This window comes from Otolemur garnettii, unplaced genomic scaffold (genome assembly GCF_000181295.1).
Source record: "Otolemur garnettii isolate 467f Iridium unplaced genomic scaffold, OtoGar3 scaffold00198, whole genome shotgun sequence".
NCBI lineage: Eukaryota > Metazoa > Chordata > Mammalia > Primates > Galagidae > Otolemur > Otolemur garnettii.
Window position 1 is genome coordinate 199,017 of NW_003852593.1, and position 27,142 is coordinate 226,158.

The 27,142-nt window shown below is 49.2% G+C and overlaps 2 protein-coding genes across 2 annotated transcripts in view; one reads left to right on the top strand and one right to left on the bottom strand.

Annotated features, from left to right (window-relative positions):
* The window catches only part of PCGF3 (polycomb group ring finger 3), a 51,981-nt gene extending 38,127 nt beyond the window's left edge, over positions 1-13,854 (top strand). Inside the window, exons 9-11 of the mRNA XM_003803995.3 lie at positions 5,097-5,234; positions 8,907-8,987; positions 9,761-13,854. Of these exons, the coding sequence (XP_003804043.2) occupies positions 5,097-5,234; positions 8,907-8,987; positions 9,761-9,808 (267 nt within the window). The 3' untranslated portion in view covers positions 9,809-13,854. The remainder of the gene's footprint in view (positions 1-5,096; positions 5,235-8,906; positions 8,988-9,760) is intronic.
* A 7,354-nt stretch (positions 13,855-21,208) lies between these two features.
* The window catches only part of CPLX1 (complexin 1), a 23,237-nt gene continuing 17,303 nt past the window's right edge, over positions 21,209-27,142 (bottom strand). The window contains exon 3 of the mRNA XM_003801110.2: positions 21,209-21,444. Within this exon, the coding sequence (XP_003801158.2) occupies positions 21,247-21,444 (198 nt within the window). The 3' untranslated portion in view covers positions 21,209-21,246. The remainder of the gene's footprint in view (positions 21,445-27,142) is intronic.

Genomic DNA, 27,142 nt, shown 5'->3' on the forward strand with positions numbered 1-27,142 from the left:
CCCTGCTATTTTTTTTGGTTGCAGCCGTCATTGTTGCTTGGCGGGTCTGGGCTGGATTCAAACCCGCCACCCTAGGTGTATGTGGCTGGCACCCCAGCCACTTGAGCCACAGGCGCCAAGCCTGATTATGATTTTTAAAATACAATAGAACCTCCACAGCTGCCCACCTCCTTATACTGACCATCTCCTCAAGTTGACCTAATCCTCACAGCCTGGAAGTGCATTGCATGTACGTGTCAGTACAGCAGGCCTGGTTCCTTGTGATGACCAGCTTGTTATAATCCCTTGGGTGGTCACTCGCAGAGGTCCTGCTGTATATTTCTGGATTTTGCTTGCTAATACTTATTTAGTATTATGTGTATATTTTAAAACTGAGATTAACCCATACTTTTCATTTTTTTAATGTGTATTTGTATACTTTGGGAATCAAGGGTATATAAGTCTCATAGCCAAAGATAGTCCCCTCTTTTCCTATTTTCTTATTCTTTGGAAAAGCTGACATATAATTCAGATTGTCAGTTTATTGAATATTTAGTAAAACTATAAAACCATTATTCTTGGCTAATTTGGGAGATATATATATTTTTTAAGTACAAATTACATTTCTTCAACTGTTTTAATTATGCTCAAATCTTCTGTTAATTCATTTTGGTCAGTTATATCTTTCTAGGAGATTTTCTACTTGAACTTTTTTGTTAGTTCCTAGAATTCTTGTGTTTCTTCTTCATCATGACCACATCTGCGGCTCTCTGTATTCCCCACTGAGACAGTAGCTTCTCCCTTCTTTTCCTTCCTCTAATCTTTTTACATCACCTTTTTGTTTCTTTCCTGAAGTCTAAGCATTCATGTAGTTTCCAGCTATACAGTTTGGTTCTAAATAATTATAAATTTTCATTGTACTTTCTTTCTTGGCCCATGGGTAACTTTTTTCTAAACTCCATTAAAATATACATCAAATTTCCCATTTTAACCATTTTCAAGTGTTCATCTCAGGGACAAGGAGTGCAGCTGCCACTCTAGTTTCAGAACTGTCATCACCTCAGGGGACCCTATGCCACTCCCCAGTGTGGCCACCTCATCTGGCCTCTGTCCCTGTGGGCTACCTGTTCTGGGCATTTTAGCTGAGCAAAATCACATAAGACATGCTTGTGTCATCTGGCTTTTTCCATCCACACTGCCACACTGGTCAGCGGGTCACACCTTTCTGAGGCTGAGAGACGTCCCTCATGTGGGGACATCTATGTCCTCTGCCTATGGGCACTCGGGCTACCTCCATGTTTTAGTTGTTGTGAAATTTTGTTATGGACATGGGGTACATATATCTCTTTGAGACTCTGTTTTCGATTCTTTTATGGAATTCTCAGAAGTGGAATTCCTGGATCGGATATGGTAATTCTGTTGTTAACAGCCATCACACTGTTACCTATAGGGGCTGCAACATTTTACATCCCACCCATGCGCATGGTTTGGTAGCAGGCATCCTGGTGGTATGAGGGGATGTCTCACTGGGTTTTGAGGTGTATTTCCTTAATAAATTATAGTAGCTCTTCTTGTGCTTATTGGTCATTTGTATATTTTCTTTAGAGAAATATGTAAAGTCTTTGTTTGTTTGTTTTTTTAGACAGGGTTTCACTCTGTCACCCATGCTGGAGCGCAGTGACATCATCACAGCTCACAGCAACTTCACACTCCTGGGCTCAAGTGATCCTACTGCCTCAGTCTCCCAAATAGCTGGGACTACAGGTGCCACCGCAGCTAGCTAATTTTTCTATTTGTTGTGGAGATGAGGTTTCATATTGCCCAGGCTGCTTTTACCCATTTTTGAATTGGCTTATTCTTGCTGAATTGTGCCTGGGTTGTTTTTAAAAATATGTACTAAAAATTCTAAACATCAAAGCATACTATATGGCTGCAGTAATTAGACATCATGTTAGAGGCGTGAACACAGACTCAAAAGTCAATGGAACAAGTTCAAAAGACTAGAAATAAAGCTTTAGATTATGGTCAGCTGGTTTTCAGCAAAGGCATCAAGGCATGGTCACTGGGAAAGAATGGCATTTATAACAAATGAGGCTGGGGCAATTAGATGTCTACATGCAAAATATAGCTCTAGGACTTTGTGTTGGGCCTAGAGTTCTCATTTTTAACACCAAGAGCACAATTTGTGAAAGAATAATGATGAATTGACTTCACTAAACCAAGAACTGCTACTCTAAAAGACACCATTAAGGAAATGAAAAGATACTAGCAAGTCGTATTTTTGGTAAAGGATTTGTGTGCAAAGTATATAATTCTTACTACCCAATGAGAGGTGAGTTGCCCAGATAGGAGCTAAGTGAGAGACACAAGAGGACTTGTTCCCAAGATGCGTAGACGGCAACTGGGCCATGGGACAGAGGTTTGGTTAGTAATCAGCATCACTGGGCATCAGGGAAATGCAGATGATACCCACAGGGAGACACCACCCCACAGCCAGTGGATGACAAGTGCTGTGGGGACGGAAGTGTTGTGGTTTTGTGCACTGACTGGGGTCATGCAAACAGGGAAGCCACTCTGGAAAGTAGCTTGGCATCTTCTTAGAGTTAGGTATAAATCTGTCATACACCCCATCGGTTCTATTCCCAGCTACCTACCCAAGCAAAATAAAATAGGTTCATGCAAGGATTTCTATGGATGTTCATGCAACATGTGGAAAACCAGTCTTGTGCTACCACCGTGCTGTACCTGAATTTATGCAGCATTTGTCATATTGTTGAGATTGAACAACAATAAATGCTTCTCCACTCTGCAGGGAGTGCTGGGCACTGTGCTCCACTCCCCTGCCCCAGCTACAATTCCACACTGGGACACCTGCAAGGGTGTCCACTTGTGTGGGCCACACCTGCTCCCCTGCAGAGAAGGGGAAGCCCTATGACTGTGGTTCAGCTGTCCCTCCTACCAGTCTGCAGCGTAAACAGCAGTAGGTACCTTAAAGCCTCGAAATGTCCCTCTTCCGTAGGAGATTTTTTCTCTCATTAAGCTTAATTTCTTAAAGTCTGCTGCGTCTAATAGAAATCTAGCTTTGTTTTGGTTAATATCTGCCTGATGTTACAGTTTTTTAAATATCTTTCTTAAATGCGACACTTTCCACAGCATAAAAAACTACACAGCATAGAGATATGCAGCACAGAGCTACATTTTAAAAAAAAATTTAGCTGGCAAGTCATTCCACGCTTTTGGTGACTCACAGAGAGTCTGGGTTGTCTCTGCCACCCCACTGTCTCCTTTGAGTTTATCCTGTGTCTCCCCTTTTCCAACTCCTATCAAATTAGTGCGTTTTCTTTAGTCTCTTTTTTGCTTCTACTGGTTTTCAAGTAGGTAAGTTCTACTCCTGTGATTCTGTGGTTACAAGATGTTGAAGTGAATTTTCACATTTCATAAAGGCCAGAGCTGGCCATGAGTCTGCCCTGCCCACCTGGTCTTCTGCCTCCTCCCTCTGCAGCTGTGTTCCCTGTTCCTCAAACTCTTCACTCCATCTTTGCTTCTCTTAACTTTTCATCGTGGTATTATTTCAGTTGATGTCTTTGACTCTACACTTGATATGGGTGATGTCCTCAGATGAATTTTAGAAAGTTAATCTGTCTTTGCTGAGATTAACCTGCAATTTAGTCATCTGTGGAGGTACTCATTTCAGTGAATGTTTTTAATTTTTATTTATTATTTTTTTTATTTTTTGGGAGACAGTCTAATTGTGTCACCCTCGGTAGGGTGCAGTGGCATCATAGCTCATAGCAACCTTAAACTCTTGAGCTCAAGCAATTCTCTTGCCTCAGCCTCCCGAGTAGCTGGGACTACAGGCGCCCAACACAACGCCCAGCTGTTTTTTAGAGACGAGGTCTCACTCTTGCTCAGGCTGGTCTTGAACTCCTGAGCTCAGGCAATCCACCTGCCTTGGCCTCCCAGAGTGCTAAGATTACAAGTGTGAGCCACCTGGTTTTGATTTTTAGAAGTTATATCTTATTATCTGCAATATCTGTCTGTTCTTTATTCACGATGTCTCACGTGTTTAACTCTTGCTTTTGTAATTTTGGACGTGTTTTAGTCATTCTTTGTTAGCCTTTTATCGAGACTTTGAGGGACCTGATGGTGCCATTTGTCAGCTGCTACTGAAGGATGTTTTCTGGGGGTACTGCCTCTACCCCCAGGGTTCTGGGGCCTGGGCTGAGAGTTTGTGCCCCTTAGTAACTTCCTCTTTTTTTGTTTGTTTGTTTGTTTGTTTAGAGACAGAGTTTCACTTTGTCAGCCTCAGTAGAGTGTGGTGGCTTCACAGCTCACAGCAACCTCCAGCTCTTGAGCTTAGGTGATTCTCTTTGCCTCAGCCCTCCCAAGTAGCTGGGACTACAGGCACCTGCCACAATGCCCAGCTATTTTTTTGTTGCAGTTCGGCCGGGGCCGGGTTTGAACCCACCACCCTCAGTATATGGGGCTGGTACCCTACTCACTGAGCCACAGGTGCTGCCCGGTAGCTTCTTTGCAACATGGCTATGGTGAGTCCACACTTCCAGCTGGTTCTCTCTCTTGGCACCAGGGTGGCCAGTCTGACCCATGTGCCACTGTTTCCAGAGCTTGTGGCCCTGTAGTGTCTCCTTGGTTTTTCTTAGTGCATTTTCTGTCCTCCACAGGGCCAGACAGTGCTGCTTCCTGCACAGCCTTTCTGGGGCACCGGGTAAAGCCAATGTCATTGCACCATTTCTCCATATGTCTCAGGTTGTGCCCAGAGGCCTGGTCTCTGCATGAGCCCACTGGCTAGGGACTTTCAGGAAAGGTTTAGCCCAGACAAGGACTCAGGCCAGTGGCAGGTAAATAACCTTGGATTTGCTTTAAGATATTATGTTAGGAAGATAAAATTAACAGGGTCAGGTTATATTTCACAAAATGGCAAGCAAACTAAGCGTGTTAAGATAATGTATGTAAAATGATTGAAGTAAAATTATCTTCCTATGGTGTTGAGGTCAGAGCAGGTCTCTGGTTTCACAAAGGTCAACAGTCTAAGGTTTGGGGATTAGTCTCCCAGGAGCAGTCAAGGCAGACCCAGGCTGACGCTGTGTGTCCCCAAGGTGAGCATCTGTCTGGAGTGCAACAGCAGCAAACTGCGGGGGCTGAAACGGAAGTGGATCCGCTGCTCTGCCCAGGCCACTGTGTTGCACCTGAAGAAGTTCATCGCCAAGAAGCTTAACCTGTCATCCTTCAATGAGGTAACAGTTGATCCATAAATAGGAGCCATAACAAGTTATTTCTTCTTTGTAAAAGTGGTACTTCTAAAATTCTTTGGTATTTATTTTTAGCAACTTTGGAGATTTTAATCAGAGAAAAATCTCAATTTGTTTTGTCTACCCTTTCCCCCAGGTAGCAGGAGACAGTGGGGACTGTGGGAAGACTGAGAGCCTGAGGCCCATAGTTGATAGAGGAGGTTCAGGATTTTCCTCCTAAAGAGGGATTCTTTTGTTCTTTAATATTGCAAATGGATGGTCAGTGAGTGTGTTGAGGGATGGATGGGTGAATAAATAGATGGATGGAGGGATAGGAAGGGCACTTTCAAGTTGTGACAAATACTGAGAATACAGTAAAACCTGGTACCTAAGGGGCGCCCACAGCACTGACACTGGCCAGGAGCTGTGGCCAGCACAGGACTGGTTCTGCCCTGACCAAAGAGGTCCTGGTGCTACAGGAGGGCGTGGAGCTGGGGGTGGAGTTGCAGAGACCCCCTCGGCTCTGGGGAATGGGGTTGTAGGGTGTAGGCATAGAAGCAGGAGAGGCAGGCAAGGTAGAGAAGCAGGCAGATTCAGTGTGCTTTGGCGCAAGCAGTGGGCACAGTGGTGGCCGAGAAAGAAGCTCACATCCTGACTGCAAATGGGGTTTTATTTGGAAAAATGAACTTTGCAGATTTAATTAAGGATCTTTTAAGTGAAATCCTGAACTATCTGGTTGGACCCTAAATCCAACAACAAGCCCTTTGAGCAAGGCAGAGGGGGACTTGTAGCACAGGCTCAGAGGCAGAGGCTGGAAGACACAGCCCAGAGGAGGAGCCAGCCTAGAGCCAAAGAGGCAGGAGGATCCTCCCTGCCTGCCCTGGATACATCCCCCAAACCCTGGTCCCAAGTGCAGTTCCTATGGAAGGTGGTAGTGAGGGCTCCATGGGGATACAACAGGATGCTCCGCAGCCACCTTGCCTGCATATCTGGCCTCCAGAGCTGTGAGGAATTTAAGGACGTCCTCTCTGCCAAGCACAGAACCCACTGAGGCACTGCCCTGGAGCTCTGAGCAGCCTGTGGGTACCCAGATTTCAGACTTCTGTTGGGCCCTGAGCTGAGGAACTGCGGATTTCCATTGTTTGCAGCAGCCCAGTTTGTGGCAGTGTCCACTACGGCCCCAAGAGACTGACAAGGAGAAAGCCCAAGAAGGCAGTGGTGGACTCAGCTGGGGCTACGCACAGCAGAAAGGATCGGGAGCTCAGGGTGGTGTCTGGAGACAGGCTGGTACACAAGCCAGAGAAGTGAACTCAGGGCCTGCAGCCCTCAGAGAGTCCAAATAGTGCATGAAGCAGAGAAGAGACTGGAGGGGGCTTGTGCCAGGTTTTGAGGGTGGCATCAGGGGGACTAAAAGAGACAGTAGAGCATTTGTCTTCCTGCAAAGGTGGAGGTGCTCAAGCTCATTTGGGGGGCACGAAATGTACCGGGGGTGGCCTAGGGAGAGGCTGGTGGTCCAGGCATGAGGACCTTTCCTCCACAGAAGCCACAAGAGGGAAGGCTGTGAGGTTTCCCACACTGGTGGTTAGCCCTGGGCCTCTGCCCTCACAGGAGGGGTTCAACTTGGATCTCAGCCCAGGGACAAGGGGTCTAAGCACTGAGGACCAAGGGTCCCTGAGACTCGAGGACAAGGACGCTAGCCCCATTAGGGGTCCACTGGGCCTGCAGTGAAGGAGCTCGCAACCAATGTGTGCTGACCTCTCAATGCCACTGGCAGCAGGGGCAAACGCAGGTCAATGCCATTGGCAGGGAAGACCGCTGGCAGCAGAGGCACAGGCCAGTTTCAAGGGCTGCCTGCAAGGCGGTCTGTAGTGCTGACCTCTCACTTTCATCAGTCTTGTTCCTCATTGGCAACATCCATGAGACAGTGGAGCCTCTCAGAGCTGGCCTGAGTTTGTCCCCTGCCTGATGCTTCCCAAAGGTGGAGGACTCTCCTCCCTGTACCCTGAGAGAGAAGTTTGAAGGACATTCTGGGTCAGTATCATATGCCATTGGGGAGATGCAAGTGAAAACAATGGGACACCAAACTCCAGCATACCAACAGCACCTGCAGGAACACACAGCCCTCTGGAGCACAGCTGGTGGTTTCCTGCCATATAAGAAGCTCCTTGCTAGTTGCCTACATATGGCTATTTACAGCTGCTCGATTTGTAATGGCCAAAATCTGGATGTAGCCAAGGTGCCCTTTGGTGGGCAAATGGACAAACTCTGGTATATCCAGGCAATGGAATATTAGCAACACTGAAAAGAAATGAGCCATGAAGCTATGCAGAGATGGGAAGGAAGTTTAATTTCATCTTGTAAGCAAAGTCGCCAATTGGAAAAGTCAACAGACCATGCAATTCCAACTACATGACATTCTGGAAAATGCAAAACCGTGGAGACAGTAAAAAATAGCGGTTGCCAGGAGTCAGGGGAGAGCAGGTGATTGGTAACACTGTGACCCTGGACTCACGTTGTCAGATGTTTGTGCAGCCCCAGGACTGAGCCTTGTGTCAGCTGTAGACTCTGGTGATGCTGGTGTGACCAGAGACTACTTTGGGGGAGTCAATAATGGAGGCAGAGCTTTAGGGCACTCTGACCTCTTAATTATACTGTGACTCTAAAACTGTTGTAAAAAATAAAGTCTATGTAATTTCTTTTGTTGTTTTCTTTTCTTTTCTCTTTTTTTTTTTTTTGGAGAAAGTCTCACTATGTTGCCCTCCATAGAGTGCCATGGCATCATAGCACACAGCAACCTCAAACTCTTGGGCTTAAGCGATTCTCTTGCCTCAGTCTCCCTGAGTAATTAGGACTACAGGCGCCTGCCACAATGCCTGGCTATTTTTTTGGTTGCAGTTGTCACTGTTGGTTAGCAGGCCGGGGCCAGGCTCAAACCCACCAGCTTTGGTGTATGTGGCCAGCGCTCTACTCACTGAGCTATGGGCACCAAGCCAAGTCTGTTTAATTTAAAAGAGTGGGAACTATCTCTGCTATTGTGAGAAAGATGGTTTGGTCTAGAGTGGGGCTGCAGCCCCACACATAGTGGGCTAGTGGAGTTAGCTAGACCCAACCGCAGTGTGGTGGGGGTGGGCCAGGCCCCCAGCATCCATCCTAGGATCTCTAGGGCCCTCTGTGGCAAGGGAGCCAGGTCTGGAGTTGCTAGAACCTGTCACAACCCACGAGGCCCTTGAGGCTGGTGGCTCCCTGCAAACCATCTCTCCCTGGTTTTAGTGCTGCTTATGTGCCAGACGATGGGAGAGGGGGAGCCCAGGACATGGATAGGGGTGTGACCAGTATGCAAAAGCAGTGCCCAGGGAGGGCATGCAGGCTTGGATGCACTGTGCATAGCTCATTCTCCACCAGGTGTCAGCAGCTGGGCCTGCCCCTCCAAACCTGAGACTGGCTGTGCGGGGCAGTGCCTGGTCTGAGCAGGCCACATGCCTCACTCATGTCATTACAGATCTGCTTTTTAGTGTGAGGCAGGGAAAATGAATGGGTCAAGCAAAGTCCACTTTGATGTGTCGGGGCTGTGTCTCAAAGATGCACGGAGGCTTTATCCTTTCACCCAGACCAGCCATGCAAAGAGACCAAGTATGCTAGGCATGGCTGGTTCCCTAATCAAGCTTCTTCTCCCGCCAGCTGGACATCTTATGCAATGAGGAGATTCTGGGCAAGGACCACACACTCAAGTTCGTGGTTGTCACGAGGTGGAGATTCAAGGTGAGATGTGCAATTTTATGAGTCTGATGTGATTTTCAGACTCTATTATGAGCAGTAGTTACCCTTCTGTGCTTCCCTCTTCTTTTTTTTTTTTTTTCTTGAAACAGAGTCTTAGTCTGTCACCCTCAGTAGAGTGCTGTGGCATCACAGCTTATAGCAACCTCAAACTCTGGGGCTCAAGCGGTTCTTTTACCTCAGCCTCCCAAGTAGGTGGGACTACAGGCACCTGCCACAACACCCATCTTTTTTTTTTTTTTTTAGAGACAAGGTCTCGCTATGGCTCAGGCTGGTGTAGAACTCCTGAGCTCAGGCAATACACCTGCCTCCCTAACCCACCTCCCAGAGTGCTAGGATTACAGGCATGAGCCACTGTGCCCGGCCTATGCGTCCCTTTTTTCCAAGAACTTGAAAGGGATGATTCAGCCCTGATGCTGTAAAACACAGCTTCAATCTTTCTGAAGTTGTCGGCCCTGCGGTCTGGGCAGGGCCCCCACTAGGGCCCAGTTCTGCCACCCACCCACCCCTCAGGGAGGCCAGGCGCATGGTGGAGGGTGCCCAGGAGGGGCTGTGACACAGTCTGGGTGTTCTGGGCTCCCAGGGAGGGCAGTGGGCCCAAGGTCGTTCCTCTGGGCTCTCGCTGGCCTGACTCCACATTACCCAGGACCAGACCCTGCTCAGGGCTTGTGTCTGAGCACCTCCCTCTCCTGCCCACTATGGGCCGGCAAGTCCATGCCTGCTTGCTCAGGAGCTCCTCATGCTCTCGTATCTTGCAGAAGGCGCCCCTGCTGCTGCACTACAGACCCAAGATGGACTTGCTGTGAGACACCAGCACCTGCAGACTCAGCCCTTGCACCCCCAGGTGTCCTGCGTGGGGTCCTCACAGCCACGCACTTCAGAATGTTGCCTCTGGGTGTTGTGTGGACCAGACTTCTGAATATAGAATATTTATAACTTTTGTATGCGAGAATTCACACTCAACAAGACACTACCAGCACCACGTTTACGGAGGATGAAAACACTTCACAGTGGCGTGTAGCCGAGTAATGCTCTTCTATTTGCTTCAGATTCACAATGGAGTAACAGCTATAGCGCGGCCTGGTTTGAAAGTCACCTTGACACAGATCACTTTTGCTTGCTTTCCAGGTCTTGAAAATCTGAGTTCATTTCAGTTTAGTTTGTGAATTAGATTTTATGATAAGCCTCAAAAATACTTGTGCTTTTATGGAATCCTTCCTAAGTTATTGGAAAAATATCTTTTCATGGTGAATGATGATATTTATGTTGCCTTTGGCTTCCTAAAGACTTCAAAGATATATAAAAGTTTAATTTAAAAGCATACCAAAAGAAGTTTCCATTAATACCACGATTTAACTATGATATTTAATTTTCACCTTATGAAACACAACAAAGGCCACAGCCGCGAATTCATCACCTTTGTGTTGTTTGGCACTGTGGGCCAGTCAGTGTGTGGGATCTGTGGGACAGACACTCGCCACAGGCCAGGCAGGGGAGGAAATGGGTGGGGGTGGCCACACCTGGCGATTTCTGACACATGGGGTAGACCAGAGGCGGTTTGACCGACTCAAGTGTTGGTTTGCAAAACAATTCTTGTTTTTAAAAAGTACTTATTAAAAAGGGCACAAATTGTTGATTTCCTACTTTTTCCCATTTTCATTTTGCTGAAGAGAAAGGTGGTGGTGTCTGTGGTGGCTCCTTCCTGCAAGGCCCATTAGATGAAGCTCGGGGTGTCTGGTGCCCAGGGACAGTGTGCTGGTAACAGCATCAGGATAGTGTACGCCATGCACCATGCTCACTTGCAGATGGGTCGTTTCCATCGTTCTCCCCCCACCCCGCCCTGTTGGTGGAAGTAGCTTACAGGCCATGGCAGTTGTTAGTAGAAGGCATTTGAGCTTGTGGGAGGGCGAGCAGGCTAGGGGGTCAGAGGGCAGCTGCTGCCACCCCCAGAAGCTGCCTTTTGGCCACAGGCAGTACACACCATCAGCCCCTCTCCTCACAGACTTAGTATTTTTGTCAAATTAGGGAATGACCTCTTTGCAGGACATGAATATTTTTTCCCTTAAAACAGTAACTTAGAGTGTAGAAAGGCAAGAATGAGGAGAAAGGAGCCATTTTCTGGAGTAGCCTTCATTGTAATCTCCACTAAGATATTCCTGTAGGTTTCTTGCTGGTCATTGAGCCTCCTTCCTCCCTCCTGCCTTCCAGGTCCCAGTGTTAACTGGCCACCAGCCAGTTTCCATGAAGTATTTCACCTTAGAGACGAGAATTTTTTCTTAAATTTTCTTTGGAAGTTATGTTTGTCTCATTAACACACAGTTTGTTCTCTTCTGTCTCCTGTTAGATGTGGGGTGTCAGAGCCATCTTCCGAAGACCCAGCCGCAGGGATGAGAAAACAAACATTTGGGTTTATTCTGTCCAAGTGCTTTGTGTGTGACGCCTTTTTAACACATAAAAGCAAATTCTTTGTTAGGAATTGGTCAAAATTCACCTCTTTATTTAAACCCATAACTCCCAGGACTGTTTGAATTATTCAGTTACCTAAGCTTGCTGTTCATCCAAATCATGTTTTAGGGTTCTGCAAGGGTTTGTGAGTAGATGTGTATGAGTAAATATTACCTGTCTACCTCAAAATATACATACTGCTGAAACATTCTGCAAAACCATATCATCACAGTGCAGTTCTAAGAGTAACATTAGAATTTAGGTATTTTCGTATGTGGTGAAATTAAGGAAGGATTTAAACAGTTATAAGCCTCCAAATTCAGATAAAATTAATTCACAGTTCAGATTAAACTTAGTATCACTGTAATAATCTCAATATATATTTGTAACTTTGTAGCTATCTTTGAAATCACTTGACTTTGCTATGGTGCTAAGTTGATACATTTAAATATACAGAGAGATAAGGATAAATTGAAGCCAGTATTAACGTCTCCAGCTGGTTGTGACCCTGCTTTTATAATTGTGTTAACCTGATAAAACCTCAGCAGCAAAAGTACCTATTTTTCTAAGATTTCATCATGCAGACTGTCTCACTGCAGGAAAATTTCCTTGGTGACCTTCTGCCTCTTTGGTCTGACTTCCTAGCCTTATGTGGTTCAGAGACAGGAGCATAATGAGCCTCCGTCACATGGAAGCTTCCGGCGGTCTCGTTTCATTTCTGTCAAGCTCTCATTTAACATCAAAAGGCTGAATTTTATTTTTTCCAGCATGAAAGCCAGGATCAGTTAATGACTGGATCCTGTTAAGTTGTTTAACAGATGGTGTTACTGTGAAGTAGTTTTCACAACTATTTATGCTGGTGAAACAAATGCTGTTAAATTACCTTAGGCATCATCTTCAATAGCAGTGGGCCTAATTATCCAGAATGTGGTCTCACTTGATACCATTTTCAAGAAAATAAAAAAGTCAGATAGAATATATAATATTAAATTTAAGATTTGGGGGGTTAAAGAAGAAAACGTAACTTTATAAAATTATTTATTCTATTTTATGCCTTCTATCATATTTTCCCATCCAGTTGTTTGGTTTCAGTGGTCCAGCTTTATTTACAGGCATATAAAATGAAATTGTGAGATGTTTTGCAAGCTTCGTTTTATTTTGAGTAGCTTTTAATTTGTATGTTTTGTTTTATATGGATGACAAGCATCTTTTATGCTTTCGTGCAATAGGTTTCAACATGCATTTGTTAGACATCTGTTTAAATTGTAATGTAGCATTTACTCTGCTAAATTGAAAGGGAATACAAGTAGAATTTCAAAATATGTGTATTCAGCTATTTGGATTCTCCTTTTTCATTGTTGTTGTAAGAATGCTATTACTGGGAGGGCACCTGTTGAGAGAGAGAAGCAGCAGCATTTACAGCCGCTCTGAGCAGGCATCAGGGTAGCCGGGAGCCAACCTGTGGGCCACCTGGTGGGATAGAGGACATCACCCTTCACGGGTTTCAGCCCTCATGTGGTCAGCCTCTGAGCCTGCTTACAGCATCCCCAGTCTTTGGAGATTCACTTAGTTTTTTCCTCAGAGCACACAGGAAGGCATTTTTACAGTGGCTTGTAATGTGGCATTGGATTGAATGCTCTAGAAATGAGCCAGCTGGTTTCTACATTGTGCGTGAATATTTAATGTGCTCTCAAATATTGAAAATAAATTTAGTGCAGATAGCTAAATCACAAACGATCAGATTCCTCTTTTTCCTCAGGAAATCATCTGAGCTCCACCACATCACACATGACCTTAAGGTAATAAATAAATGTATTTCTCTGCCTTGATTTTTAATAAACTAAGTAAATAAACTGAGATAAGTAGATTAGGAGATCATTCAGATTATGCCATAATATTTACAGATGTGTCCCCTGCCTGCAGGGAATGGGGTATGAGCAGCCAGCCTCTGGAGCCTTGAGGCTGTGTGTGGGGTCGGTTGAGCAAGGCCTTTTGCTCCCCAGTGAGCAGTTCATCAGGAAGATGCTAGAGCTCCAGCCCCCAAGATGTGTGTAGCTTTAGGGTTAGTGTCTATTCCAGTGGCATAATTGGGTGTCAGAAACACGTGAAAGTAATGTCAGGTTAAGGGACACTAAGCCTTTATCATCGGTGTGGGGCAGACAGATGAACGCAGCTGCCCCAGTTTGTGGAAATGGTGGTGCAGATACATATTTTTGACCATTTAATTTGAAAGTTTACATTTTTATGCTTTGTGTTGGTGTGTAATTTTTGTACTATTGGTGGCTAGTTTTTGTCTAAAATATCTTTTTTGGAATATTGCTTAAATGTTTTGATTTTATGATAGTGAAGCTTGTATTCAGTGTTTTGCCAATTAATATTATATGCTTGTAATAAAAGCAAAAGAAAAAAATCCTTCAGGCTGGAAATTTATGATATAAAATAGTTGTGCAAGCATAAGACAGATGATTTCTTAGGATAGTACCACATAATGAAAAATACCATGGGTGCTAGTGCAGACCACTCAGCAGCCTTACCTCATGAGTACACACACTTGCCACACATGGACATTCACACATGTCCATTCACAAAGTGTATGCATGAGCATGCTGCTCCCTCCTGTGGTAACCACCTTCTTGACTTGCTCTATGTACATTTATAAATTGTTACCAGGTGCAAAACTTCATAAAAATGTTCCAGTGTCTGATACCAGAGTTCTGGCAGAAATTGTGTAAAATAAGTATAGTTGGTCTATTTGCAGAAAGAGTATTTGCTTCAGTTTGGAGCCTGAAGTACCAGCAAAAATACTGCTGAAAAAGAACCTGCCAATCCCTGTAGCCTGGAAGACTGACAGACAAATGTCCTATCTCCCTGTGTTAGTTTGTCCAAAGCATTATGGCCAAAACTTCATTTGTAAAAGTTAAGCAATATAAAACAATTTTGAAAACCTGAGAAAGGAAAGGAGGATATTGTGGCCAAAATTTTCTCATGGCCTTAAGATCAGTAAATTTAAAAAGTAAGTTTAATTTTAAGAAACTGACAAAGTTTATTTTTACTAATATTTAGAAAGTCAGTTACTCCATTTTTTTTTCCACATTAATATGAAGGTGCAGAAGATTAGATTGCATTGTTTGCATTTGTTAGAGTCCACATCGTGTCCCCCTGCAGTGGTGTCCCTCTGGCTCTGTTTGGCTGTGTATCAGACATGTGCCTGTAAGCTGGGACCTTAACAAATGTCATGAGGGAGTGGCAGGCCCGCAAGTGCCCACAGTTTAGTCCATACACATCAGCAAGTGGAGGCCCTGGTGGAGGATTTGTACCTTAAGGCAGCCTCCTGCCCCAGGAAGTGCTACTCTGGGGGAAGAGTTGTCCCAACCAGTTCTGCCTCACCTTCAGGCTAACCCAGAGCCAGCTTGTCTGCTGCAACTCTGAGGGTCTTGCAGGGGTGGCCTATCTGGTGAGTGGTTTTTTTTTCCACACATGTGAAGTAAAAGTACCATTCTAATCATCGGTGTTGTCACAGACACAACTGTCATCATTTGGAAGCCAAACAGTGGCAGGGGGATAGGAAAGTGAGTGTCTTTGTTACTAGACCAGCATCTAGGGTATTCCACAGCTAGAGGACCCTCAGCATCTATTAAATCTGGCTAGGGACAAACGTCTTTGTTCTAGAGAGAAAAAACATCAGGTGCACTAAGGTCCTCCTGATGGGCCTTAGACCCTCCTTGGGGCAGGGATGCCTGTGTGCTGAGAGCAAAATGTGCTCTTACCTTTCTAAGGCAAAATGACAATGCCCAGTTGTGCTTGCAGGAATACAAGTGTGCTAGCATAAACTGGGCCTAAAGTACGCTGGTTGTGTTTGTGATGTCTTCTGCCCCCCCTTGTGTGGGGATGCAAGGCTCAGGGTATTCTGTGCAAACTCAAGAGCAACAACTGCCCAAACCCTCCCTTTTATGGCTTGCAAGGGGTTGCCATGCTCTAGTGGATAATGGTCTTCAACTTTTTGGGTCACAATTGCAGGTAAAAGACAAATTATTTGACCATTACCTTATTTCTGTGGTTTTTCAAATGTATTATTCTACCATGAAAACAAGGTTGGTTCATTAAGCACATTTTTATTTAAGTCTTTTGAAACATGAAAGGATCTGATCCCCAGAAAGGGGATGGTCCCTTAACAGTAAGGCATCCTGGTAGCAGGACAGATGGTTTCCAGACAGGACTCCTGAAGGTGGATGGTACCCAGACAATTAGGGCTCCTGAAAGGACAGTACCAGGACAAGGCCTCTAAAGGAGGGACAGTCCCTAGACAGTCATGGCTCCTGAGGGATGGTCTCCAGACAGCACTTTGGTCCACATTGGGATACACTGCACAATGAGTCAGGTCCCCTATATGCAGCCTGGGGTGAGACACAAGCAGCAGCAGGGCCCTGACTAGAAGGCTCCCTGGGCCCATGGGGGCCCTAAACTGCTGCCATACGCAGCACATCTCACTGCTGCTGATCTCATGCTCTCCTCACTGGCCTGGTCCACAGGTGATGTTGGTGGACACCCATGAGGGAGACACTCTGGGTGGGGCAGTGGAAGGAAGGGACAGGTCCTGTCCTCAGGGTCACCCATTGTGAACTAAAAGTAAGGCTTCCTGAGATGCTGGCAGACCAGACCCTCTCTGAGCCACGGGGACTCAGTTGCTGGCTATGGGAAAGGAGATCAGACCCCTTCACCATTACCCCTCCCTTTCTGGAGACGTCCTTTGTGACTCTTTATCAGGCTAAGGCCACCAAAGACAAACTTGCACGTCCTCAATTCACATGACAGATCATTTGATCTGGCACTCATCTGGTGGCTTGTCCCTGATTAAGACTCCCTTATCTTAAAGCATGCCAAGCCTTTGGACAAACCTTCATCGTTTTAACCAATTACAAATCAAAGAGTCTTTAAACCCACCTATAACTTGCAAGCCCTACCCCTGCCCCTGCAAGAGACGTCTTACTTTTTAGGGCTGTCTCCCCGGAATGTATCAAACTACATTATAACCCCCGGAAGAAGGCACGGTCCTCTGACTCGGCTGAGAATAAACTCTGTTACTTTACACAGCTTGGTTTCTTTTCCTTTCAATGGGAAGCCCAGCAAAGCCTGCCTGTCCGGAATGGCCTCAGTCGCCCGACCTCCAGCGCCAGCTTTGCTCCCGCCGCGTCCGCAGGTTTGACACGGGCTGACGCCCGGGCCGGTAGGACAGAAGGCCAGAAAGCGACTTGCTCCAAGCCTTCACGAGCGGAGCTGTGGCTGAGGTGGGGGATGGACTCGGATCGACCCGCGGATGAAAACCGGACTTGGGCAATGCCCCCACGCTGCAAGCAGTGAGGTGGGGGATGAGAGAGGAGCGAGGCCTAGGCGGACCGCGGGGCCTGTGGGGCGAGGCCGGCGGAGCCTGCGGAAGATATGGGGCGGGAGAGGCGGCAGGTAGGGCCCCGTGAGAAGCTTCTGGCGTGTGAGACCCGCATGCATGCCGCCGGCCGGGCCAGGTGGTGAAGGCCAGACCACGTGGGATATGGGTAGCCAAGGAGACAGAGGCAGGTGAACTCCAGGGCCACTCTTGTTCAGCCCCCTGCAATGGCGTCCCTCTGGCTCTGATTGGTCAGGCTTCCCACGTGGCCCTTTCAGTGCCAATCTCTGAGGACTGCTCTGGCACTCGGTGATTGGCTCCGCCGTTCAGGGGCGGGGGCGGGGGCGGGGAGCGTGGTTCCCAGAGTCCCAACCAGAGCGCCTGGTTGGTCCTCCCGGCTTTGCGTCTAAGTTCGGCCCGACATCCCTCCTGGCTCTTGGGTCGTAGGCCCTACACACTCACCCACAGTTCCCCTGCTTTCCCATCCGACCACAAACCCGCTGACCATAGGCCGTTTTCAAGCTGTGCGGGCAGGTGGCCCAGACCTGCTGGCTTCCTAGTGAACAGCAGCATTTGCCTAGGTGCCAATTAGCACAGCTGGACAAAGTGGTCCTTAACTGTCCTTAAAAATCTCTTCTGAAAGCCTTGATGGCTAAGTGGCTTAGGTGCAGATATCTGGAGAGCAGGGTGGAAAAGAAATCAAAGCAGAGGCCATCCACTCAGGGCTTGCTGCCAGCAAGGAATGGGGAGAGGAGGTAATCAGAGCCGGGAGACTGAGGGACTTCCCTGCATAGGGAGTGGAGGACGTCTTTGGAGCGTCTGGAGCTAAAAACACTGCTCTACTTGGTTCAAACACAGTTAAAGGTCCAGAAAGGAAGGAGTCTCTGCTAAGAGGCAGGGTGGTTCTCAAGCAAGCACCTAGACAAGGCTACATCAGGTGGGCATTGTCACCACTCTGCAGGGTGCAGGGCAGCTCCGCCTCCTGGATCTCGCATGGCTGTTCCTCTGCCTGGAATGCTGTCCCACTAGACACCTACAGGGCTACCATCTCCTTCAGGTCTCTGCACATCACCTTCACAGAGGAGGCCCCTGACCGCTCATGAAATGGTAACTCTTCACCATCCTCTGAACAATTTTTCTGCAAAGCAGAAATCACCATGTGACTTATCTATTATCTGTTTCCCATTGCTATAAAAATTAGTTCTGGGTTAAAGACCTCAGTTATCCTCAGTGTCTAGAATAGAGCACCATATGTCATAGGGGCTCAAGTGAATGGTATATGTCTGCCTAGAGGCCTCAACACCCCATCACCTGAGGGTGAGAGATGGGTCCAGGTGGGCTTGGGTCTGACCTGTCAGTTGCTAACGGGCCAACTGGCAAAAGTTCTGAGGGGAGGCTGTCTGGTTTGTGACAGTTGCTGCTCAGTTGCTGCTCAGTTGCTGCCAAGTTGCTGCTCAGGCCCAAGAGAGATCCAGCCCTGCTAAGACAAGTGGTGGGGCAAGAATGAAGGATAAGTAGGTAGATTTGGGAGAGCCCTTTAAGAGCAACCAAACTAGAGGGCAGTATGTAGTGGCCAAAACCACAAAAGTGGCTCCAAAGACTGAGTTTCAGATCCAGATGGGTACTAAAATAAAATCTTGGCCAGGTGCAGTGGCTCATGCCTATAATCCTAGCATTTTGGGACGCTGAGACAGGAAGATTGCTTGAGCCCAGCAGTTTCAGATAGTAGTGAACTATGCACTCTAGCCTGGATGACAAAAAGGAATAAAGAAAACAATAAATAGGTTGGGCATGGTGGCTCATGCCTATAATCCTAGCACTCTGGGAGGCTGAGGCAGGTGGATTGCTTGAGCTCAAGAGTTCCAGACCAGACTGAGCAAGAACGAGACCCTGTCTCTAAAAAATAGCCAGGTGGGCTGGGCATGGCAGCTCACGCCTATAATCCTAACACTCTGAGAGGTTGAGGTGGGTGGATTGCCTAAGCTCACAGGTTCAAGATCAGCCTGACCCAAAGCAAGACCTCCTCTCTAAAAACCTAACCAGGTGTTGAGGCAGGCACTTGTAGTCCCACCTACTTGGGAGGCTGAGGCAAGAGAATCACTTAAGCCCAAGAGTTTGAGGTTGCTGTGAGCTATGATGCCACGACACTCTACCCAGGGTGACATACTGAGACTCAGTCCAAAAAAAGAGAGAGAAGGAGGGAGATAGAGACAGAGAAAGAGAGAGAGAGAGAAGAGAGAGAAAGAAAGGAAAGCTATAATTGGAGTCTGGGAGCAGGGTTGGGGGCCTGGGGAAGACCCAGGGCAGAAGGAGCCTGGGGGGGCAAAAGTCTTCATTTAAATGGAGATTACTGGCTCAGCGCCTGTGGCTCAAGTGGCTAAGGCACCAGCCACATACACCTAAGGTGGTGGGTTCAAATCCAGCCCTGGCCTGCCAAAACAACAATGACAGCTGCAACCAAAAAATAGCTGGGCATTGTGGCCGGCGCCTGTGGTCCCAGGTACTTGGGAGGCTGAGGCAGGAGACTTGCTTGAGCCCAGGACTTGGAGGTTGCTGTTAGCTGTGATGCCACAGCACTCTACCCAGGGGGACAGCTTGAGGCTCTGTCTCAAAAAAAATAAAAAATAAAATAAATGGAGATTACTCTGGCTTTGGCTGAACCTGGTCCGGAGAGTGGTGAGACCCCGCAGGTGTCCCAGCAAGAGGATAAGGTGCTGCCCAACTGGCCAGGCATCGCTCAGTTCCACCCACAGTGTGGTCTGAGTTCCAGGCCCTGTGAATCCGGTCATGGCAGAAAGAAATGCTGAAGGATTGGCCACGGAGCGTGAATCACTGTGGTGTTTATTGGCTGTGATTCCATCGGCAGAGAACACACGCAAGGGCCCCCGACATGCAGGAGGGCGCAGGGACGTACGGACAGACAACATCCACGTATAGCTAAGCTCGGCGGCCGGGCTCCCCACGCGCTGGGGACAGGATGCGTGGTTTCTGCGAGAGAACGCCCTGTCTGCTCAGAGCTGGCTTTTTAAAGTGTGAAAACAGGCATTTTAAAAAGGCGTGGACCCGGAGGAGTCAGAGGGGACACAGAGCGGGCGAAAGGGGCGGGGTGGGGCGCGCGCGCCTCTGCAGCAAGGGCGTCGGGTTCGTATTGCGGTCGGTCGTTATGGCTTCTCTAAAGCTATGTAAGGTCATGAAGGTCAATGCCGAGCCACGCCTCTGGCCCGCGACGCGTGGACACTGAACACGTTTTCCTTGTGCACAGAAAGGGCTAGGGACCAGGCGACCGCCTGTCGAGACAAAACTCATCAAATACAAAGACCTCATTTACCTGAGATTCAACAAATTGTGATGCAAATTAAACAAGGACAGAAAGGAAGGGCTCTAGGCTAGGGGCTCGCCTCGCCGGTTTCTGCTGGACTCCCGCTGGGCTCTGCTCCGGTTCACCCCTCAGCCCTGGGGAAAGGGGAGACAGGCACCAGGCAGGGTGGGTCCTGGGCCATGGTCCCTGGAGCGGGGCTCTGGGTTTCTCAGGCCTCCCCAGCTCTTGCTGAAAGTGTGGGTGCTCAGAGGGAGGGCAGGGCGCCGTGGAGAGAAACAGCAGCCTTCCCAGTATGGAAGAGAGGACAGGATGGGGAAGTGTCCTGAGCTTCCCCAAACAATTGCTTTGTTTCCCTCGATTTACGAGACAACACGGTCACGGCGATCCTAAGAAGCAAAACCTGCCAGAGGAGTGAGAGGAGAGAGAGGGGGAGGGAGAGAGACGGACTCAGCGTAAGGGGCACCGATGGTGGTGGGCCGTGAGGCCCGGAAGACACCGAGGAGCTGCACCAGCAGCCCGGGGCCAGAGTGCGGGCGGCGAGCGCGAGGCGAAGTTTGGAAGGGAGCAGGGACGGAGGATGGAAGGAGGCTGACCGAGGCGAGAGTCTGGGGACCAAGCGGGCAGGGGGGCTGATCGAGAGCGGGGGTAGGCTCTCGCTGCTCCCCGCCGCCCTATGGCTGTGCTCCTGAGTTGGACCCGCACGAGCGCCCGACTTGGAGCAGCGCGCCCTGCGTGGTCGAGGGACGGCTCTGGGCTCGGGCGCTGGTGGGGCGCGCGGGTGGTGAACCGCCGGAGCAGGAAGGGGCTTCCCGGGCGTGGAGGCTTCATCCCCGTGGGCAGAGGAGCACTGGGCCGATTCTGTGCTGCGTCCGCTGCAGAGGCCCAAGCTGGACCCTCCGAGCCGGGTGGAGGTGGCGGAGGTGCGGGAGGGTGGGCGGAGGCTCCCGGGGCGTGTGGGGCGCGGGAAGGACAGACCTAGGGCTATGGCTTATATTGGCGTGAGGCTGCACTGGGCTCCCGACATCCCTTAGGGGTCTCCGCGGAAGATCTCATGGGGCGGGCGGGCGGGGGCTCCGGGGTCGCGGGGCTGCGGCGCTGCGTTACTTCCTGAAAATGTCCTGCAGAGGCCCGGGCAGGTACTTGATCACCGCATCCAGGACGCTCTCGTCCTCCTCCTCCGGCTCGTCCCCACAGCCCGGCGGGACCGCCTTCTTGGGCCGCGTCAGGCTGCCCTCCGAGCTGGCCTCCAGGGCGGCCTGCGCCTCCGCCTCGCGCTCCTCCTTCTTCTTGATGCCGTACTGCGGGGAGAGGGCGGGGTGGGGGCGCGACCCCAGGGCTCCGGTGAGGGACCCGCCCCATTCGGCTTGCCAGCTCCGCCGGGCTGCGGGACTCCGCAAGAAGGGACAGCCCCGAGGGGCCCGGGGCCAGGAGACCCCACCGAGAAGGAGAGTGTCTGAGGGACCCAAGACCACGGGCCTGTGGGGTGGGGGAATGGGAAGGGCTCGCATCTTCTTGGGGGAGACAATGCTGCCACCCCACCCTGGGCTCCCCCTCCCCCTGGTTGTGGCCCTATCTTCTAGGAAGCCTCGGACCTGGGGCAGGGAGGGCAGTGGTGGGAAGAGCCCAGAGGCTGGTGGCCGACCCTCCTACCCAGCTCCAGATGTTATTAAGGTAAGGAGAGCGATAAGCTCCTTCTAGTTGTGAGAGGCCAAAATCCACTGAAAATGTCCTGGTAAGAAACAGGAAGGGCACCCACACCTGGAGTTAGGGGAGGGTGGGTTAGGCTGGACATGTGTCCTGCCCCTCCGTTTTGGAGTTACTCTTTATAACAATACTATTAGGGCCTAAGGATATGCAAGAGAAAGGTTAAACCCTGCCTAATGGTTCTCAATTTACTTAACAGATCACTTGAGTCTCTGTAATTGTCCAGTGACTTGGTTTCTTATTTATTTATTTATATTATTTTTTATTAAATCATAATTGGTTTCTTATTAAGAGACTTCCTTATCTTAAAACATTGGGAGCGTTTAGACAAAGCTTCATTTCTTTAACCAATTACAAAACAACATTTATTTATTTATTTTGAGACAAAGTCTCACTTGGTCACCCTTGGTAGAGTGCTTTAGCGTCACAGCTCACAGCAACCTCAAACTCTTGGGTTTAAGCTATCCTCTTGCCTCAGCCTCCCATGCGGTTGGGACTACAGGCACCTGCCACAACCCCTGGCTGTTTTTAGAGACAGGGGTCTTGCTCTGGCTCAGGCTGGTCTCTTAACTCATGAGCTTAGGCAATCCACCCACCTCAGCCTCCAAGAGTGTTGGGATTACAGGTGTGAGCCACAGCACCCAGCCACAAATCGAAGAATCTTTAATCCTACCAATAACCTTAAGTCCCTTCCCCTTTGAAATGTCCTGAGATGTTTTGGCCACTTTGGGGCCAAAATGTAGTTTCCATTTATTGGTGTGTAGTTTCTGTCTCCATGAATATATAAACCAAACCCTAACCTGGCCGCTTTGACACATTTTCTCAGGACCTCTTAAGGCTATTTGCTTACTACACATTTGGCTCAGAATAAACCTCTTTAAATTACAGAAGAACCTCTATGAGTGACCTCCCAAGGGACTGTAACAAGCTGGTCAGCACACAGAGGTGGTCAGCATGAGAAACCAGGCCTGCTGTACTGACATGTACATGTGGTACACATCTAGGCTGTGAGGATTAGGGCAACTTGAGGAAGTGGTCCATGAAGGGAGGTGGGCAGTTATGGAGGTTCTACTGTATTTTTGAGTTTGGATTTTTTTCCTGCTAACCTCCTGCTGCCTTGGGGCTGGTAGGAACACACTGGTGCATCTAGGGGAAAAGTCCAAGGTCCCAGCCTGCAGAGTGGGGACAGCAGCAGAGCAGAGATGGGGCATTGAGGGGGCATCTATGAGAATGTGATGGACCAGTGGACTCCTACTGTAGAGCACACAGTGGAAGGTCACCAGTCTTGGGGAGAGGGCACTTCTGCCAAGGAGTGAAAGCACATGTAGTGAGATTAAGATGGAGGTTGTTGGGCTGCGGTGGACCTGACACAGCTGTTCCGGGCCTATCACCTCCAGGTTCCCATTATTGTTTTGTAAATTTAGCTTAAAGATGCCCATCTTGAATAATTTAGGAAGATTGATTTAGGAAATTGACTTTTGAATTGGAAATGTAATAGATTGTCACTGAGTTGTACTGATTATTATTTAAAATAAGAGTTAATGTAGTACTTACTTTGAACCTTTACCTGATTTTGGCAATGGAAGAACTGAAAAGTCTTGGAGAGGCTACTCTCACTGTTCTCCAGAATTGTGGGCCTTCTGACAAAGTTTAGTGGACCTATCACCTGTCCATCACCTAATCTCTGCATATCCAGTGACAGGTGGCTGGACTTCTTCACCCAGTAATAGGACCCCTGTCATTTATGGCTCATTTCCTTTCTCCTCACAAAAGAAGGGGTGGGCTCTGCTCCTGGTGCCTGACCTACGTCTCCAAGGAGGTCCCCCACTTCTAGATGGGCTACCTGTATACCCCACCCTGCTAAGGGCAGGCTCAGCAGCCATCCCCTGCCCTGGGGCTGCAGGTGTCTTTGAACATGGGGGAGGCCAGGGCACCAGCTCCCAGCCCACCTGTGACCAGAGCACCTGGGAGCATTGGGAACAGACCATTCTGGGCTTGCCATGGCACTCTTCTCACCCTAATAGTGTTGGGAGTGTGGGAACCCCTTGGAACCCAGGCAACTAGGGCATAGCAGGAACATCTGAGAGGATTGGGCATGTCTCAAAGGGCCCTTTGAGCCCAGAACCAGACCACTGAGAGATCAGCAGAAAGAGCACCAGGTACTGCTGGTCACTACCCCTTGTTCCCCACCAGCCAGAGGAGCTGTGTCCTTGTCCTGGGCCACCTCCATGGTGCCCTCCTGGGACAGCCTCACCCTGGCCAGGCAGCAGCCCTGCACAGCATGGGGCAAGTGCTCAGTGTCCTGAAGTAGTTCATAGGCCAAGGGAAATAGATGGCCCCAGAAACGATGTCAAGCCAGAGAAAACTCCCTCTAGCCTATGCCCAGAGCCCACAGGTCCATCGTGGGAGGACATCTGTTCACACAGCTGCAACACGTGTGTGGGGTGAGGACTGTGGCCTGACACAGGAGGCTATGCTCCCAGGTGGACACCATAGTGGAGGTGCTCAGGGTACCATGTGTTACAGCAAAAATATGTGGCATTTGACTAAGTTGAACTAAGTTTTGTTTGTTTGTTTGTTTTTGAGACAGAGTTTCACTTTGTCCCCTTCTGGAGTCATAGCTCACAACAACCTCAAACTCTTGGGTTCATGGGATCCTCTTGCCTCAGCCTCCCAAGTGGCTGGGACTACAGGTGTCCACCACAACACCCAGCTAGTTTTAGAGACAAGGTCTCTCTCTGGCTCAGGCTGGTCTTAAACTCCTAAGCTCAGGTGATCCACCTGCCTCAGCCTCTCAGAGTGCTAGGATTATAGGCATGAGCCACCATCCCTGGCCTAAAGGGATGTCCTTGACCAGCAAAGTGACCTTGAGGAGGTGAGGGTCCAGAAAGAGACCCCAGGCCCTGCCACCAATTCATGGGTCATCTGAGCTTGGCCTGAAATGCCAGTTACTCCTCTGAGGTTCAGGGTCATTCTGAGGGTGGGGCTACTCTGGGCTCGACCTGAGGGTTAAGGTTCCTCTGCCTGAGGCTTAGGGATCTTGACCTGGGTGGCTTCCATGTGGCCTGGCCTAGACCTGGTTCTGAGGCTCTGAACCCCACTGGTCCAGGCATCCTTTGGTCCTTGTGCTGGGCCCTGTCTCTCTAAGAGCAGTGCCCTGAGATAGGGACACAGGAGGAGCCAGGTCACCCTGTGGACCACTGGAGACTGTACCCTGTGGTGCTGGTTGTTAGGGGGCTCACGGTGGACCTGGCATACAGGAAAGACACTAGATCTCAAGATTAATGGTGCTAATCAGTACTGAGAACCAATCATTTGACCTAACATCTAGCACCCATCCACACCTGCCATCAGGAGCACAAACTCAGACTGAGCAACTGTGGGCAAAGAGGAGTTGGTGTTCAGGCCTGCAAATAGGTGGTAGGTGTGCAAACCCAGCAGAGAAGCCAGGCTTCCGAGGCACACCCAACCTGGAGATGAAAGGCCCCAGATGGTAGGCCCGCCAGGACATATCACCTGGGCCTAGCCCTTCAGTCCCTGCAGTCCCTATTTGTAGAGAAACTTTGAACAAAGTGGCTGACCCCTGATTTTCTGACCATTCCCCAAGTTGCCTGGGGTATACACAGCCAGGAAGGACCACCAGGCACCACATCTGAGGATAGGACTCCCACTTGTGGGGACAGAGAAGGCAGTGGAGTTGGGGTGCCACAAGCACAGGCCCAAGTGGCAGAGGGCCCTGCAGAAAATGGTGTGAATGGGGGGGGGTCTGGCGTGTCCAGGTACTACCAGGCCATCAGTGAAGAGGAGGCTGGTATTTGCAGGACCCGTGGGGCAGGTGAGTGTACTGAGAAAGCTGTTTTTTTTTTTTGTTTGTTTGTTTGTTTGTTTTATGTAGAGACAAAGTCTCACTTTATTGCTCTCAGTAGAGTGCTGTGGTGTCGCACAATTCACAGCAAATTCCAACTCCTGGGCGTAGGAGATTCTTTTGCCTCAGCCTCCGGAGTAGCTGGGACTACAGGCACCTGCCACAATGCCTGGCTATTTTTTTTGTTGCAGTTTGGCCAGGGCTGGGTTTGAATCTGCCACTGTTGGTATATGGGGCCAGCGCCCTATCCATTGGGCCACAGGCGCTGCCCAAGAAAGCTGTTCTTGAGGGCAGGTACAACTTGTCAAGTCCCTGCCACCTCCTGCCTTTCACCCCAGGACCAGCCCCTCCTCCTGTGGGTCTTGGGTTCCTGGGCTTAGATACCTGCAGAGTTCTGGAGGGACCCCAGTAACTACCCTCCCCATCTCAGCTGGGTCTTATTTCAAGAAATAGCAAATTTTCTTTTGTTTGAGACAAAGTCTCGGTCGCCTAAGAAGAGTGCAGTGGCATCATCATAGCTCACTGCAACCTCCAATTGCTGGACTCAAGTGATCTTCCTGCCTCAGCCTGAGACCACAGGTGCCACCATGCCCAGTAAATATTTTTATTTTTGTAGAGATGGGGTCTCCTTGCTCAGCCTGGTCTCCAACTCCTGAGCTCCAGCAGTCCACCCACCTTGGCTTCCTAGAGTGTTAGAATTATAGTCATGAGGCGCCATGCCTGACTTAGAAGATCCTATTTTGAGGTTTTAACTTGGATATTTCCCCATTTCTTTTCCTCCTATCTAGCCTGCTAGTGATTTGTTGAATCTGCGACTATAAATTTCTTCACAATTTCCAGGAAAATAAGGGAAAACAGTAGTGGAGAGGGTGCATTTCAGAGGTCTTTGTTTGGACTCTGAATTTCTGAAAGGCTGAGGGCAGGCAGGCAGCAGGCAAGCACAACCTCCAGGTCTTAGGGGTTCCTGGGTGGCAGAGCCAGATTCACCAACCAGTACCCAAGAGCCCTGCTCCTGCCTCCAGCGCAGATCCCCATACGGAAGCTGTGGAGGGGCTGTCACCTGTGATCTGTGTCTGAACCCACCCAGCGTGCCTTGGAGGCCCCAGGAATCCTCTCACTCTGCTCTGGCCCCATAGTGAGCATCTCAATCCTCTACCTCCCCCCACCCTCCAGCATGATTCATTCTCTGCAAGGGGTCAGCTGCCACAGCTGGGCTGAGCCGCTGGTCTCTCACCCTTGGGACTCTCTCTCCATAACCCTTGGGGCCTGGCCAGGACCATTCTGTCTGGGCTCTGGGTACCCCATAGAATAAAGTAGGCCTGGGGCAGCTCTGAGCCCAAGTGGCCAGATCTGCTTTCTCCCTATGACATGGATGGATGAACACTCAGACCGGTGAGCAGCATCTTCCCTCTCAGCTCTGCTTGGGT